General features: G+C 38.8%; 1 protein-coding gene across 1 annotated transcript in view; it reads right to left on the bottom strand.

Annotated features, from left to right (window-relative positions):
* Positions 1 to 17,641, bottom strand: part of ADAM2 (ADAM metallopeptidase domain 2) — a 125,726-nt gene that overhangs the window by 63,347 nt on the left and 44,738 nt on the right. Inside the window, exon 12 of the mRNA XM_045535373.1 lies at positions 17,471 to 17,527. Coding sequence (XP_045391329.1) covers positions 17,471 to 17,527 — 57 coding nt within the window. The remainder of the gene's footprint in view (positions 1 to 17,470; positions 17,528 to 17,641) is intronic.

The following is a 17,641-nucleotide window of genomic DNA, read 5'->3' as shown; positions in this document are numbered from 1 at the left end:
ATCATGACAATTATAATCACTAGAAAACAAAAGGTGGCAGGCAGCCTCAAATGGAGTGACTTCTGCTGAAGTTCTATATCAACAAAATAAAACCTAAGTTGTTTACTTCAAAGATCTGACATTCCAAGAAGTCAGGGGACAGATGATAGCCAAGTCCCCAAACAGGCCAGTTTTCAAAAAAAACAAAAAAAACAAAAACAAAAAAAAAATGAAAAGAAAAGAAAAAATAGGATATTCTCAGCAACCAACCAAAAGGGGCCCCGTCAAGCTGAGCTGGCATGATAAGGATATCCCCTGCGCTTGAACCCATACAAAGAATGTAACCTGACGTCAACCAATCCACTCTCTGTACTATGCTCTGCTTGGCAGAGCTCGTGTCTACTGGATGCCACCTGGTTCATGAATTGTTAAAGCCAATTAGATGTTCGAAACTCAAGTTGTTGAAATTTTGTTCTTTGACAGTCTAGCAACAAGGATGGGATCTGAAGGAAACTTCTGGTGACGGCCGGGGCCCATGACGGATGCAGGCAGGTGCCTGTTGGCTCCTTTAGACTTCTGTGTCCTCAACACTGAGCCAGGGGATGATGAGCAAGTCCTTGAATTCCAGCTTTATTCACTGTGTATTTGAGCTCCTCATAGTTTTGACCTTCCAGTTCAAGATCATTTTGAGCTGTGGCAGACCATATGAACTTTGGATGTTTGTGGCGATTGATGGGTGACTGATTAGAGATACAGCTTTAAAGGTAACTAACTGCTGCTGCAGTAAGTGGCAGTTACTGCAAGGCATGACTCCATCTTTTGGAATTCCCAGGGATTTGATTTCTTTCCTCTTTGTTTCTTTTCTTACATACTAAGTTAAGGAAAAAATCACTAAGTTAGTCAAAGGAATCTCGGAGCCAAGCTACAATTTGACTAATGGGCCTGGTTCAAACACTTAAAAGCTGTTAGAGTGCTTTCCAACTACAACTAAGACCCCTGCTTTAGAATAAGTTGTTCAAGAAGTGGGTTAGCTGGACACCAAGTCAATTTCAATAAAAATGTCCATGGACAAGTTCAAGATGGCTGACTGGAGACACTAGCTGCCGGAGCGTCTCAGTAAGAAGAAGTTTCAGATGAAAGAGAAAAAACTAATAGAAAGACATAGATTAGATGTGAGTCTGGAGGAAGGATGCTGGAGTCTCTCCTTTGGGAGACTCAGTGGGAAGAAGTGGTGCAGAACAAGAAGGACCAGGGTGTGGGAGAAGATCAAGCCCTGAGAAACATGGAGTCCATCCAGCGAGAAGTCTGCATCTTCCTGCCCTGCATCTCTGACAGTCAGTGGGCTCCCAAGCTGCTGGAGAGACTTTCTGCCCACACGAGTCCAGAGGTTGCTGCCAACAGTGAGCTAGGAACTGCTTATGGACAGGGCACCAGCCTCCCAGCCCCCTGGGGCACTTCCCACCCCCACAGACATGAGCCAGGACAGCAGCTCCTATATTGCTTCTCCACCCACTGTGCACTTGGTCCTCCCCAGGGGGCTTCAACCCGTCAGGTTCATCCTGCTCATTCCCACACAGACATTTCCCAACTCAGGCCCAGACTGCCAGAGCCACAGGAGTCCAGCGGGTCCCGAGTGATCTGCGTCACTCCATAGCCTGGACATTCTTGGTGGATGGCTTCCCAGAGAGAGGCTCGGAGACAACCAGAGTGCTAGCTTTCCTCCACCCAGACTCTCTTCCTCCCCTTCTCCTCCCCCCCCCACAACTGCGGAGAAAGACTATTGGGCCACCACTCTGAGGCTTCCCACAGAGAGTGGGGCTCAGGCCTTTCCTCTTGGGGTCCTGCAGTGGACTGAGGGGTGCTCAGACTATGAGCTCCCTGCTCACCAGCCCTCCCTGGTGCTGTTTGCCCAGCAGCTCCATCAGAGCAGGGCATGGCCCAAGGTGGAGGGACATCAATCCTGCTCAGGCACTCCATAGGCAACATGGGACAAAAGCACTTCTCTTGGCATGATCAGGGACTGATTTTCGTGGTCTAGGGAGGCGAGAGAGCCCCACATGGACAGAACAGGGGGGACAGTGCAGTGTGGGTCCTAGCTGCAACACGCTAATGGAGCACCCCTTCCACCACGGGAGGGCCACACTCTTGGCTCAGGATGGGATCCTGGGTGGGTAACCTCCCGGGCCACAGCACAGTCATGGGGGAGCTCAGCTGCCTTGAGCTCCTGCCTGCAGATGCCAGGGTGAGACTGTGGAGCAGAGGAGAGGGAGAGGAGTGATGCCCAGATTCACCAATTTGTGAATCTCAGACACTCCTGCCTCCACAAGCAGACTTTCTGGTTGGGTGGGGGCCACTTCAGCTCCTCCCTGGTGGTTCTGCCCAGAAGCTGGGAGCAGACATTTGACCCCTGCCAAAACAGCTACCTTGCCAGCTTCTGTGGAGCCTGAAGGCAAACTCACCCAACCCAGCCCACCCAGCTGCACTCTCCTACCCACCTCCATGATGGCAGAGAATAAGGACTCACCTGGAAGTTCCAGGGCCCTATCCAACACCTGGGGCATTCAAGTGCTTCTCCTGAGGGACTAGAGCTGATCCACAGGACCCCCAAACAACACTGCAGCTTGTTCCTTCCAGCAAGTGCCACCTACTGACAGCAGGTCAATTTCCTCACCCTTTACAGTATATACTGACTCAGTCATCCAGGGTGTGTGTGTGGGAGTCCAAGGAGTGGCCATTTGAGGGAGCGCCTACCCCTCCCACAGAAAAACTGCGCTAGTGGATACGAGTGGAAAGAACCCAGCCTGGGGCCTTAGCATACAAACGTTTAGTGCCCTCCCCTGTGAACAGCCCTCCCAGTTTGGAGAGCTTGTCCTGACCCTCTTACCAGCAGCTCCCCCTAGTGGCCGAATATAAACTCTGAGCCCCACCACCAAGGCTGTGCAAAGCCTTTCAGGCTCCCACAAGCTAGCCACGAACTGCCTTGCTCCTCCTCCATCTCAGTGGTAGTGGAGATCAAGAAACCGCCTGGGAGCTATAAGGTCCTCCTAAAGCTTGGGGAACTCAAGTACTCTACCTGGGGGACTAGAGTCTACCACAGACACAAAACAACATCTCCGTAGCTGGCTCTTCATACAAACATCAACCAATGACGCAGAGAGCAACTATATAGCCCAGCATACCATCCTCCAACTCAAGCAAACAGGGTGCAGCTGCATCACACTCCTAAGTACCACCTGTCGTCACTGAGAGTAACTTGGGGGACCTAACTCACTATACACTGTTAGGAAGAAGTGAAGACAGCAGGTCAAGGTAACCTGAGCGGTACACCAAACCTGCTAGAACACCCTGCAACTTAGGACCAGCACGCCCCTCCTGGCACATTCACGTATCAATCCTCAGAGACCTGGAGACAGGCCCATAAGCCAGGCCTAGCACCCTTAGGTCTCGCCGAGAGGCCAGTTGAGAAGGAATCAGTGAAAGAACTCCAGAAACATGAAAAATCAGAGTGAAAGTCCACCCTGAAAAGAAAATAATAACTTTCTACCAATGGATATCAAACAAAATGAAAAGCTTGAAATGACAGATGAAGAATTCTGAATATGGGGTGTAACTAAGCTCGATGAAATATGCAAGGAAATAGAAACTCAACACAAAGAAACCACAAAAAAAATGCAGGAAATTAATGAAAAAAATTACTAAGGAAATCAAATTATTAAAAATATCAAATGGAAATTCTGGAAATGAAAATTTCACTCAAGGAAACAGAAAACACAGTGGAAAACTTTAAGAATAGGCTACATCAGGGAGAAGAAAGAATCTCAGAGCTTGAAAACAACACCTTCAAATTAAACAAATCTGTCAAAAAAAAAAAAAAAAAGAACTGAGAAAAAAGAGGAACAAACAAAACCTACAAGAAATACGGAACTATGTAAAGAGGCCCAACATAAAAATCATAGGCATCCCTGAAGGCAAAGACAAAAATACACAAGGGTTAGAAAACCTATTGGAGGGAATAATCAAAGAAAATTTCCCTGACCTTGCTGAAAATCTAGATATCCAGGTTCAAGAAACTCAAAGGATCTCTGGGAGATTCATCATGAAGGGGCAATCACCACGATACAAAGTCATTAGACTGGCCAAAGTAAACATGAAAGAGGCACTCCCATGAGCCTTAAGGTAAAAGTAACAGGTAATTTACAAAAGAAAATGCATCAAATTAATGGCAGATTTTTCAACAGAGACCTTACAAGCCAGAAGAAATTGGGGCCCCATTCTCAGTTTTCTCAAACAGATTAATGACCAGCCTAGAATTTTGTATCCTGAAGACTAAGTTCCCTATATGAGGGAGAAATAAAGGCCTTCTCAGATAAGCAAACACTGAGGAATTTGTCAAGAGCAGACCTGCCCTTCAGGAAGTAATCTGAACTGCATTATACATGGATCAGTACAATAGACACCCACCAGTGTAAAACCACCCAAAAGCTCAGAGCCCAGATACCACAATGGCTAAAGAGGTAAAACAAAGCAATAAAGTTCTACTCAATAGGATGAACAGAAATCCACCCTGCTTATCAGTACTTTAAATAAACGTGAATGGCTTGAACTACCCACTCAAGAGACAAAGGCTGGCTGAATGGATAAAAAAAAAATACAAACCAAGTATCTTCTGTCTCTAGAAAACACATCTAACCCACAAGGAGACAGGCAGACTCAAGGTAAAGGGCTAAAAAATAATATTTCATGCAAATGGAAACCAAAAGAAGGCTGGTATAGCCATTCTCGTATCAGATATCATAGACTTCACATCAGCAAAAATGAAGATAAAGATGGTCATTATATAATGGTGAAGGAAACAATTCAACAAGAAAACATAACAACCCTAAATATGTACCTAACACAGGGGTCCCCAGATTGACAAAGCAAACCCTACTTGATCTAAACAAAATGATAAAGAGCAGCAGCATAATAGCTGGGGACTTCAACACCCCACTGACAGAACAAGACAGATCCTCCAAGCAAAAAATAAGCAAATAAATGATGGACTTAGATGGAATTCTAGAACAAATGGGCCTAACAGACATTTACAGAACATTCTACCCAAAACACACTGAATATATGTTCTACCCATCAGCTCATGGAAAATTTTCTAAGTTTGATCACATCCTAGGCCACAAAACATGCCTAACAAATTTAAAAAAATAGAAATTATACCATGTATCTTCCCAGACCACAATGGAATAAAATTAGAAATCAATTCCAACCGAAACACTCAACTCTACACAAAGTTATGGAAATTAAACAACCTACTGCTGAATAGGTATTAGGTCAAGGAATAAATTAAGATGGATATCAAAAAATTCTTCAAACTAAATGACAAAGGGGGCATGAGTTACCCAAATCAGTGGGATGCAGCAAAAGGAGTCATACAGGGAAAACTGATAGCTATACATGCCTACATCCAAAAGACAGAAGTCAAAAATCTAATGAATAGTCTCAAGGATTAGGAAAAGGAAGAGCACACCTACCCCAAATCCAGCAGAAGAAAAGAAATAATTAGGGTCAGAGCAGAACTAAATGAAATTAATAACAAAAGAATTATACAGAAGATTAATGAAACAAAAAGTTGGTTCTTGGAAAGGTGAACAAAATCAATGGGCCTCTCACTAGATTAACCAGTAACAGAAAAGAAAGGACCCTATTAAGCTCAATCAGAAATGAAAAGGTAGCTATTACAACTCATACCATGGAAATACAAAATATCATCTCTGAATACTATAAAAATCTGTATGCATATTCACTTGAAAACATTCAAGAAATAGACAAATTCTTGGAAACATACAACCTTCCTATGCTCAATCAGGAAGAAACAGACACCTGAACAGATCAACATCAAGTAATGAAATTCAAGCAGCAATAAAAAATCTCCCCACAAAAAAAAAAAAAGTCCTGGACCAGAGGGTTTCACAGCCCAATTTTACCAGACCTACAAAGAAGACCTGGTACCTATACTGAAGAAATTATTTCATAACATAGAGAAGGGAGGAATCCTTTCCAACTCGTTCTACAAAGCCCATATCACCCTAATACCAAAGCCAGGAAAAGACACAACAAAAAAGAGAACTACAGACGAATATCCCTCATGAATATAGGTGCAAAAATTCTCAGTAAAATTCTAGCAACCCGAATTCAACTGCACATCAAAAAAATAATCCACCACGATCAAGTAGGCTTCATCCCAGACATGTAAGTATGGTTCTATACACATAAATCTATAAATGTGATTTTACACATAAATAGAAGCAAAAACAGAGGCAATCTGATCCTCTCAACAGATGCAGGAAAAGCATTTGACAAAATTCATCACCCTTTTATGATAATAACTCTTAAAACAGGCACAGATGGAACATACCTCAATATTATAAAAGCTATATACAACAAACCCACTGGCAACATCATACTGAACAGGGGAAAACTGAAAGCATTCCTGCTTAGAACTGGAACCCGTCAAGGTTGCCCACTGTCACTGCTTCTATTCAACACAGTGCTGGAAGTCCTAGCCAGAGCAATCAATCAAGAAAAAGGAATCAAGGGAATCCAAATGGGGAAAGAAGAGCTCAAACTATTTCTCTTTCTGATGACATGATCTTATATAGAAAACCCCAAAGATTCTGCCAAGAGAATCCTGGAATTGATAAATACATTCAGCAAAATCTCAAGCTACAAAATCAATGTACATAAATAAGTAGCACTCATATACACCAATAACAGTCAAGGTGAGAATCAAATCAAAGATTCAATACCTTTCACAATAGCAGCAAAGATAATAAAATATCTAGAAATATATTTAAACAAGTAGGTAAAATGCCTCTATAGGGAGAACTATGAAACACTGAGGAAGGAAATCACAGAGGATGTCAACAAATGGAAAAGCATATCATGCTCACGGATCCACAGAACCAACATTGTTAAAATGTCTATACTACTGAAAATAATTCGGTGAAAGATGGCGGAGTGGTGGTGACCTCCTGGATTTGTGCTCCCGGAGAGGAAGGCATGGATCTCAGTCTGCCACAACGCTAGAGGATCGCCCCCCCCCCACCAGAACAGCGGTGTGAACCCACGGAGACTCAGCGTGGGACACAGAGAGCAAGAAAAGACTGAGGTGAACGGGAAATCAGATCTTGAAAATCTGGAGAGTGCAGGAGGGACAATAGAGAGGGGAACGTGGGTCGGCTGTACCCGCCTCACCAGCGAGTGAGGGGGGTTCAGCCCCACAGGAAAGCGGCCTGTCTCCCCACTGACAACCACTCCCACTCAGTTAGGGATCTGCCTGAAGCCAGTGCGGAATCACCCCGGGAGACGGGGGGCTCTGTGGAGAGGAGACAATAGCGGGGGGCATTTTGGTCCCTGGAGCCCTGTGGGCGGACTGCGACCCGCGGGAGAGGGTTCGCGCTGGGCTGCAGCAACAGACACCTGGGGGACACTGAACTGTCTCCTTTACCCGGGCGGCTGGGCTCCCTCAATCCCAGCTTCCCTGGTCCCTGCCGGACCCTGAACATTTGCCCCCAGGGCCAGCCACCGGCAGGCAGGCAGCTGCCATCGTCGGGGTCCCCAGCCTAGCCACTGCGGAGCGACTGGGAACTGGGCGACTCCATCCCCTGGTCCGTGGACCCCCACTAGGAGCTCCGCCTTCGCGTGAACACTGAGGGCTTCCCCAGTCGCGAGGGAGCAGAGCGGGGACCTTGCAGACATCGGGGCGGGCAGACCGTCGCCCCCGGGAGCCGCAGCAGCCAGGGCGCTGGGTGAAGGCGGGCACCCCCCCCTCCACCAGCCGCTGTCTTTTGCTCAGAGAGGCAGAAACCACCTCAGGAGAGGAAGAGGCAAGGAAAAAGTCACTTTCCCTCTGCAATTAGAACAGCCCAGGGAGGGGACTCTCAAACCGGTTTGGGGTCAAATTAATTCTCTGGGGCTGGACCCAACAGGAGCAGCCCCCTAGCTGAGGCAGCAAAATCCTGAACAACACGCGAAGGGCTTCCCCTAGTGACAGAGGAGGCAGCTCACCTTGGCTGTTACACAGCCCAAGATCCGTGCACGGTGTGCCTCTGTCCAGCCTAAAGCTAGCTGAAAGAAGGGACCCAAGTATTGATCCAGATGGGAAGGCCTCAGTGAAAGAACTCTGGGAGTATAAAGGATCAAGCTGAAACCTCACCTTCGAAGAGGATTACTAGCTCTCCACCAATTGACACAAGCCAAACTTGAAATAGCAATATGCCACAGGAAGAATTTCAAACATGGATCATAAATAAGCTGAATATTATGCAAGACAAAATGGATAACCAACACAAAGATACCACAAAAAAGATCCAGGACTTGGAAGAAAAATTAACTAAAGAAATCAAAATATTGAAGAAAAATCAAACTGAACTCCTGGAAATGAAGAATTTATTCAGGGAGCTACAAAACACAGTGGAAAGTCTCAAGAGCAGGGTAGATCAAACAGAAGAAAGAATCTCAGAGATTGAAGATTGAAAATAATTTACAGATTTAATGGAATAATGATTAAAGTACCAATGTAATTTTTTACAGATCTAGAGAAAATAATTCTACACTTCCTTTGGAACCAGAAAAGACCCTGAATAGCCAAAGCAACGTTAAGCAAAAAGAACAAATCAGAAGGCATCACTTTATGAGACTTCAAGCTATACTACAAGGCTATAGTAACCAAAACAGCATGGTACTGGCATAAGGACAGAGATCTAGACCAATGATCGAACAGAGAACCCAGATATAAAACCATTATCATATTGCCTTCTGATCTTTGACAAAGCAGACAAAAACATACAGTTGGAAAAAAATCCCAATTCAACAAATGGTGCTGGGAAAATTGGATAGCCACATGTAGAAGACTGAAACAGGATCCACACCTCTAATCACTCACAAAAATTAATTCCCAGTGGATAACAGACTTAAACTTAAGGCATGAAACTATAAGGATTCTAGAAGAAGAGGTCAGAAAAACTCTCATAGATATCAGCCTGGCAAAGAATTTATGAAGAAGACTCCAAAGTCAATCACAGCAGCAACAAAAATAAATACATGGGACCTGCTTCAGTTAAAAAGCTTCTGCATGGCCAAGGAAACAATCAATACAGCAAATAGACACCATACAGAATGGGAGAAAATATTTGCACACTATACATCTTATAAATGGCTAATAACAAGAATCTATGAAGAAATGAAGCGGTTCAGCCAGTAAACATCAAAAAAAAAAAAAAAAAAACCCAAAACATTGAAACCTAGGCAAAAGACATGAACAGTAGCTTTTCAAAAGAAGACATACTAATGCCCAACAAACATATGAATAAATGCTTAACATCTCTAATCAGCAGAAAAATGCAAATCAAAACCACAATGAGATATCACATAACTCCAGTGAGAATGGCTTTTATCAAAAAGTCCCAAAACAACAGATGCTGGCATGGCTGCAGAGACAAAGGAACTCTTGTACACTGTGGGTGGGACTGCAAACTAGTACAACCTCTATAGAAAACAATATGGACATACCTCAAAGAACTAAAAGTAGATCTACCATTTGATTCAGCAATCCCACTACTGTGTATTAACCCAAAGGAAAAGCCATTTTATCAAATAGACACTTGTACTCAAAAGTTTATTGCTGCACAATTCACAATTGCAAACAGGTGGAACCAACCCAAGTGCCCATCAATTCATGAGTGGATTAACAAAATGTGTACATGTACACCATGGAGTACTACTCCACCATAAAAAACGATGAATTCATGCCTTTGGCAACAATTTTGATGCAACTGGAGACCATTATCATAAGTTAATTATTATTGCAAAAATGGAAAAACAAACATACAGCCGATCATCTAAGCCTCTGAAAAGAACCTAGGATGTGACTCTTAGGAAAATTGAGACATTAGAAAGTATCTGTGTATATGGAGAAATTAAGCAAGGCACACAGAGGCCCAGGCAAGATATATGCTCAGAAAAAAACTTGATAAGATCCCAAATTTTTACCTCTAGCAGATCCTACATTGAGAGCAAGTCCAGTTAATCAATAAAGTACTGCCCTTATATAAACCACAAGAGATAGCTTTTTTTTCCTCAAATGACCAATTTCCAACAAAAATCACAAAGCAAAGAAGCCCCCAATAAAGGCCCAAAGGAACAAAATAAATTGAGAGAAACCATCCCTGAGGAAGTGTAGACATCAAACTGATCAGAAAAAGCCTTTAAAACAACAGTTTAAAATATGCTCAAAGATCTAACAGACAATATAGACTAATAATTAACGGGAATCAGGAAACTATATATTACCAAAAGGAGAGTATCAACAAAAATATAGAAATTATATACTCTAGAGCTAAAAAACACAATGAGTTGAATATTTACTAGAAGGATTCATAGCAGATTTGAACAAGCAAAGAAATCAGTAACTTGAGTATAGGACAATTGAAATTACTAAATATAAGAACCAGAAAGAACAATGAAAACACAAAAGTGAGAAAAGCCTAAGGGACTTGTGGGACACCATTAAGTAGAATAATATATACATTATTAGAATCCTAGAAGAAAAATAAGAGATAATTTATTTCAAGAAATAATGGCAAAAACTTTCAAAATTGATAAAAACATGATCCACAAACCCGAGAAACTTAATGAACTCTCAGTAGAATATATCCAAAGAGTTACACATTGACACATTATAATCAAACTATTAAAGAGGGAATCTTTAAAGGAGCAAGAGAGTAGCAACTTATCACACACAAAGGATAATCAATAGGATTATTGATTATTCTGACTTCTTTGCAGAAATTTCTAAGGCCAGAGACAATGATTATATGTATATATATATATGTGTGTATATATATGTATATATATACACACATATATATATATATATATAATCTCAAGAAAGGAGAAAAAGCTGTCAACTGAGAATTATATATACAACAAAACTATTCTTTAAGCTTGCAGGAGACAAAGCATTGGCAGGTGAACAAAATCTGAGGGAGTTCATCACCACTAAACCGATCTTACAAGAAATGCTAAAAGGAATTCTTCAGGTTGAAAGAAAAGAATACTAGACAGTAACTTCAAGCCATATGATGATATAAGGAGCTGAGAAAGTTAAACAAATGGCCAAATAAAATATAATTATTAATGTAATTTTTGTTTGTAATTCCACCTTTTATTTCTATAGCATTTTAAAAGATCAATACATGAAAATATTTATAATTTATATTAGTGTATACATGATGTTTAAATATGTAATTTGTGATATTAATAATATAAAATGGGAGGGACATAGAAAGAAATATAGGAGCAGACTTTGTGTGTGCAATTGAAGTTAAGTTGGTAACAATTCAAATTAGATTGTTATAGCTTTAGAAAGTCAAATGTAACCCCCATGCTAACCACAGATATGCAGAAAAGAAAATAAGAAAGAATCAAAGCATATCATTGTAAAAATTCAACTGAACACAAAAGAAAACAGTAATAGAGAAAATGAGGAACAAAAAAATTATACTATTACAGAAGAAAAATAACAAAATGAGGAATGTAAGCCTTTCCTTATCAGTAAATATTTTAAATGCAAATGGATTAAACTTACAAATCAAAAGACAAAGATTGGCAGAATATAGACATAAACATGATTGAGCTATATACTGACTACAGGAGACTTACACGGATCTAAATACACATGTTGGTTGACACTAAAATAATGGGAAAAGATATTGCATGTAAATAGGAACCAAATAGAGCTGGGGTGGTTATACCAATAGCAAAAACAATAGATTTGAATTTAAAAACTGTTATGATAAAGACTGATATTATATATGATAAAATAGTCAATACAATTATACACATATATGCCTCAAACCCCAGAGCTCCAAAATATATAAAGCAAACATTGAAAGAATTAAGGGAAGAAATAGACAGCTCTAAAACACTTGGAGGCTTTAGCACTCTACTTTCAGTAGGGAATGGAACTACCATACAGATCAATAAGAAAATAGTCAACTTGAACAACACTACAAACCAATTGTTTCTAAAGATATACACAGACCACTCTACTCAACAACAGCAGAATATACATTGTTTTGAGTGCACATGGAACATTCTTCAGGATATACCATATGTTAGGCAAAAAAAAGTCATAATAAGTTTTTAAAAGATTGAAATCATACAAAGTATCTCTTCCAATCACACTGAAACGAAACTAGTAATCTACAACACAGGGTAAACTGGAAGATGCAACTAAATACAAAGAAGGAAAACAGTAGACAATACCAATGTAATCAAACATTTATAATTGAAAGAACAATAAAATCGACAAATCTTTAGCCAGTCAGACCTCCAAAAGAGAAAAAAAGTAAAGACAGTAATTATCAAAATCAGTAGTGTACAAAGATATTTCACTAACAATAGTATAGATATTAAAAGGAATATAAAGGAATATAAAAAACTGAATGGGGACAGATTAGACTACTTAGAGATGAATTAGACAAATATTTTGGAAGATGTAAACTGAAGAAACTGAACCAAGTAGAAATAAAAATAGTATATGTAATTTATAATATATAAAAAACTATTTAATTATTTAATTATGTAATTAAAAGTTATCCCTCAAAACAAATCTAGCCCAGTAATCTTTAGTGAAAAAAAGGTTAGCAAACGTTTAGAAAAAGAAATAATACCAATCATTTGCAAACCCTTCTTAAGTAACTGGAGGAGAGAACACTTTATAATCATAGTATGAAGCCAGTATTACCCTGATGACAAAGCTAGGTAAGCTATCTCCCCAAAAAGAAAGCTGCAGATCAATATTCATTAAGACTATATAATATATACTACACTTAAGTATATAGTAACATATATATACAGTAATATATACACAAAACTATATACAGTTTTTATATCTATAAAAACACATACATATATACACACACACATATATATATAAATAAATATACATTATATTGCTATGGACTGAATTCCACCCCCACACAATTCATATGTTAAAGCCCTAACCTCTAATGCGATGGTATTTGGAGATGGGGTCTCCAGGAGACCATTAGGTTTAGATGAGGTCATGAGAGTGAAGCACTCATGATGGCATTAGTGCCTTTATTAAAAAGGGACATTAGGAAGTTTAATTCCTCTTCCTTTCTCTGCCACATGAGAACACAGGCTATTTGCAGGAGAGGAAAAGAGCGCTCACCAGAACCCAATCACCCCGACCTCAGACTTTCAGTGTTCAAAAGTGTGAGAAAACACATTTCTGTTTCTTTAGGCTGCTCACTCTGTGGTATTTTGTATCGCAGCTCAAGCTAAGACAGATTTTTGTACTGAGAAGTGGGTTCCTCTGTAAGAAAAACCTAAACATGTAGAAACAGCTTTGGAATGAGGTAATGGGCAGAAGCTGAAGGACTTTTGAGGTGCATGATAGAAATATAAACATAAAGGTAGATTCTGGTGAGCTTTCAGATGGAAAAGAGAAGCATGTTATTGGAAACTGGAGAAGAGGTGATCATTCTTATAAAGTCATGAAGAAATTTGACTGAACTATGTTCTTGTGTTTTGTGGGAGGTAAAACTTGTGAGTGACAAAATCGAATATTTAGCTGAGAAGTTTTCTAGGCAAAATGTCGGCAGAGAGGCTTGATTCCCCCTGATTGCTTGCAGTAAAATGTGAAAGGAGAGAGATGAATTGGAGGAGAAATTTCAAAGCAAAACAGAACCAAAACTTGAAGATCTGTAGATTTCTCAGCCTACCCATATTGCAAAAAAGGAGAACACTTATTCTGAGGAGAACACTGAGGAAATAACAGAACAACCATTTGACGAAAAGCTTATGGGATTATATGAGTGGAAATAGTGCGTCTGAACTAAGGGGGTTATAAAGATGGAATGACATGAAGGAAAGCTCTTGAACTTCTTAGACATGACAGGATGGGACAACAGAATTATTCAGCTGCAGATGAGCACTATTCTTCAAGGAGAGGAAAAATATATCCTGAAGGTCATTCAGAGATTACTGGGGCCAATTCCTGGATTTCAGCAGTTTGGAGAGCCTCTGCCTAGAGCCTTGGCAAGCAGGACCACCCAATGACCTGACTGCAGCCACGGGAATGACAATGCCATCCCAGTGCACCTGAAAGGTGGGCCATCAAGCTGAAGAGGACTATTATTGACGCTTAAAATCTAAATTTTGCTAGATTTTGGACTTGCTTGGGAACAATTACCCATTTCTTTCTTTCCCTCTGTTTCTCCGTTTTAGTACAGGAGCACCTATGTCTGGTTTCACAGCTGGAGAGGAATTTTGCCTCGATATGAATTCTATGTTGAGTCTCACCCATATCAGATTTAGAGGATATTGAGATGAGACTCTGGACTTCAGATGTTAGAGTTGGAGCTGTTACAATGGAATTAATGCATTTTGTGTATAAGAAGGACGTAAGTTTGGGACTTCAGGGGTGGAGCGCTGTGGAGTGCCTTATGGCCCTCATAATTTCCTATGTTGAAACTCCCGATTTTATGGTATTTGGAAATGATATCTTTAGGAAATCATTAGGTTTAGATGAAGTGATGAGGGTGGGCCCCTTGGGATGGGATTAGTGGCTTCTAAGAAGAAATACCAGAGAGTTTGCACTCTGACAGCCATCTGCAACCCAAGAAGTGAGTCTTCACCACGACTTAACTATGCTGGCACCCTGACTTCAGACCTCCAACATACAGAACAAACATATTATACTATAAATACCAAGGAAACCTAAGGAAAATATTAGCAAGCTAAAAGCAGAAATATATAAACATCATTATACAACATTATCAAATGGGATTTATTTCAGGAAGGCAAAGTTATTTTAATATCTGAAAATCAATTAATGTAATACACTTAATTAATTAAGAGAATGACCAAAAAAATCCCATAGTCATCTCAATAGGCACTGAATATACTTTTCAGAAAACCCAACAGTAAAACAAATCCAGTTATTACCACATTTAAATGTTAAATCTATTGCTTTCCCACAAACATTGAAACTATTAACACAAAATTATCTCCTCTCTAATTATATTTAACATGGTACTAGAGGTTCTAGCAAAGGCAATACTGTAGGAAAGTAAACAAAAAACTTCCAGATTGGAAAGGTTAAAATAAAGCAGTCTTTCATCACAAAATAATCCTGTATGCAGAAAATTCTAATAAACCACACACACACACACACACACACACACACACACATGAATTAGAAGTAATAAAGACTCTTTGTAAAATCAAAAGATATAAGATTAATTAACTTTCTCTGTACTAACAATGAATACACCAAAATGAAAATATAATAAGAAATCCATTGATATTAGAGATAAAAGAAGGAAATAGTAATAGATTTAACAAAAAACACAGGATCCATACACTGAAAAAAACTACCAAGTATTACTGACAGAAATCATAGGAAAACTAAATAATGGGGTGGACATATGATGATCAAGGATTATCAAATATTCAAAATTGTTAAAATGAATATCCTTCTCAAATTGATCTATGATTTAATACAATCCATATCAAAATCTAAGCATCTTTTTTTTGCAGAAATCAACAAGCTGATCTTGAATGGAAGTTCAAAGGCCACAGAATTGTTAAATATGAAAAAAAAGAAGAAAAATTGTAGGAGTTTGACTTCCTGACTTCAAAGCTTACTATAAATCTACCATATTCAAGTCACTTTATACTGATGCAGTGATAGACTTACTCATCAGTGAAATGGAATTCAGAGTCTAGAAATAAACACTTATATTGATGGCCAATGGATTATTGACAAAGGTGCAAAGCATTTCCTTGGGGAAATGATAATGTTTTCAACAATTGGTACTGTGCCAATTAGATACATATGTGCAAAAAAATTAATTTATAATTATATCTCACATTATACACAAGAATTAAGTGAATCTCAAACCCTACTATAAGAACTAAAATTGTAAAACTTTTACAAGAAAACTTAGAATAAAAGCAAAACTTTTTTTGTGTGAACTTGGCTTAGGCAAAGATTTATTAAACATGACGTCAAAAGTACAATCCATTAAAATTTGAAAAATATTGATAGCTTCATTAAAATTAAAAGCTATTGTGCTTCAAAAGATATCATGAAAAAAATAAAAAGACAGTCTAGAGACTGGAACAAACTATTGTAAATATTTTCTAGTGAAAGATTAGTATCTAGAATACATGAAAAACACTTACAGGTTAATATTAAGATGCAAATAACAAGATTAAGAAATGAGCAAAATATTTAAATAGACATTTCACTAAAGAAGATAGGTCAATGGCTAATACAAATATGAAAAGATGTTCAATATCATTAAAGTAATATGAACACGATACAAACACAGTCATTAGAGAGTTAAAAATACAATGTGACCGCAGTCTATAGCCGCTAGAACGATTATAAGCAAAACGCCAAAAACAAATATTAGCAAGGAAGTAAAGTTATTGGAATTCTCATATATTGCTGTTGGTAATAGAAAATGGCATAACTATTTTAAAAAACAGTTTGTACACTGTGTGCAAGACCCACTCCCAGCAAAGGACCTGGTAAGATCATGTAGCCTTCCTTTTAAATATGAAATGACTAGACATTCAAGTAAAATGTTTAACATTAAATGTAGGTGCCCAAAACAGGGAGATAATAATAAAATGGTGTCTGCTGAGAGCTAGAATCTTGAAATAAAACGTTAATATCGTCAATAGGGAGAATAAATAAAATTTTGCATCCATGAAACAAGAATAGAAATCTCTGAAAATGAATGTAGGAGAAATACACATTGTGAAATCCCAAAATATTTTAAGAAAACTTCATATATGTTTGATGACAATGTTTGGGAACTTGACCACAAAGCAGTGGGGGGAAAAGATGGACAAAAAGATAATGAAGCTATTTCAAGAGTTCTAAATTTCAAATAATTGTAATTTATTTGAAACTACATGAAACTGTAGTTTCATTTCATAAGGAAATCCTGAAAGAAATAACCTTCAGGAACTATAACACTCTCTTCTGTCCCCAATATAAACGGCTGTTTTCCTACCTACCAAAAAATTTTATGGGTGGGAAACTCTTATTTCCTCTTTAAATAATATAAATACTGCCAAGCATTATTTCTAAAATTTAAAAAGGTACTGGAATATAGTAAATGTCTATAATGATTCTAAGCATATCTGTAAACTGTTATAAAGGTAGCAATTATTTGTAGTCACATTATTATTTGTAAAATTAAGAATAAGCATTTTATAGAAATTTGATTCTCCATTAATACTGATAGTAATCATTTAAAATGCATTAAATCAGTCCTAAAGCAAAATTATCATTAATTCTCTTCTGTCAAAAATTTATTCCAGATTATTTTTATAGTCCCTCATTGCTAATACAAAGTGACACAAGCCAAATAAAGCAGAATACACTTACCAATTTTTTTTCAACTACAATATGCATTTCTATATATGGAGATAATTCTGGTTGTGGCTGGAAGAAATGCACAAACTTTATGTCAAAATTAAACTACTTAAATATTTTTAGTGTACATCACTACTATTAATGAACTCAATATTGAAAATACAATTTTACATATGGAAATAG

The sequence above is a fragment of the Lemur catta genome, chromosome 22 (assembly GCF_020740605.2).
Source record: "Lemur catta isolate mLemCat1 chromosome 22, mLemCat1.pri, whole genome shotgun sequence".
NCBI classification, from domain to species: Eukaryota; Metazoa; Chordata; class Mammalia; order Primates; family Lemuridae; genus Lemur; species Lemur catta.
The sequence above is the reverse complement of the archived record's forward strand: the minus strand, read 5'-3'. Positions and strand labels throughout refer to the sequence as shown.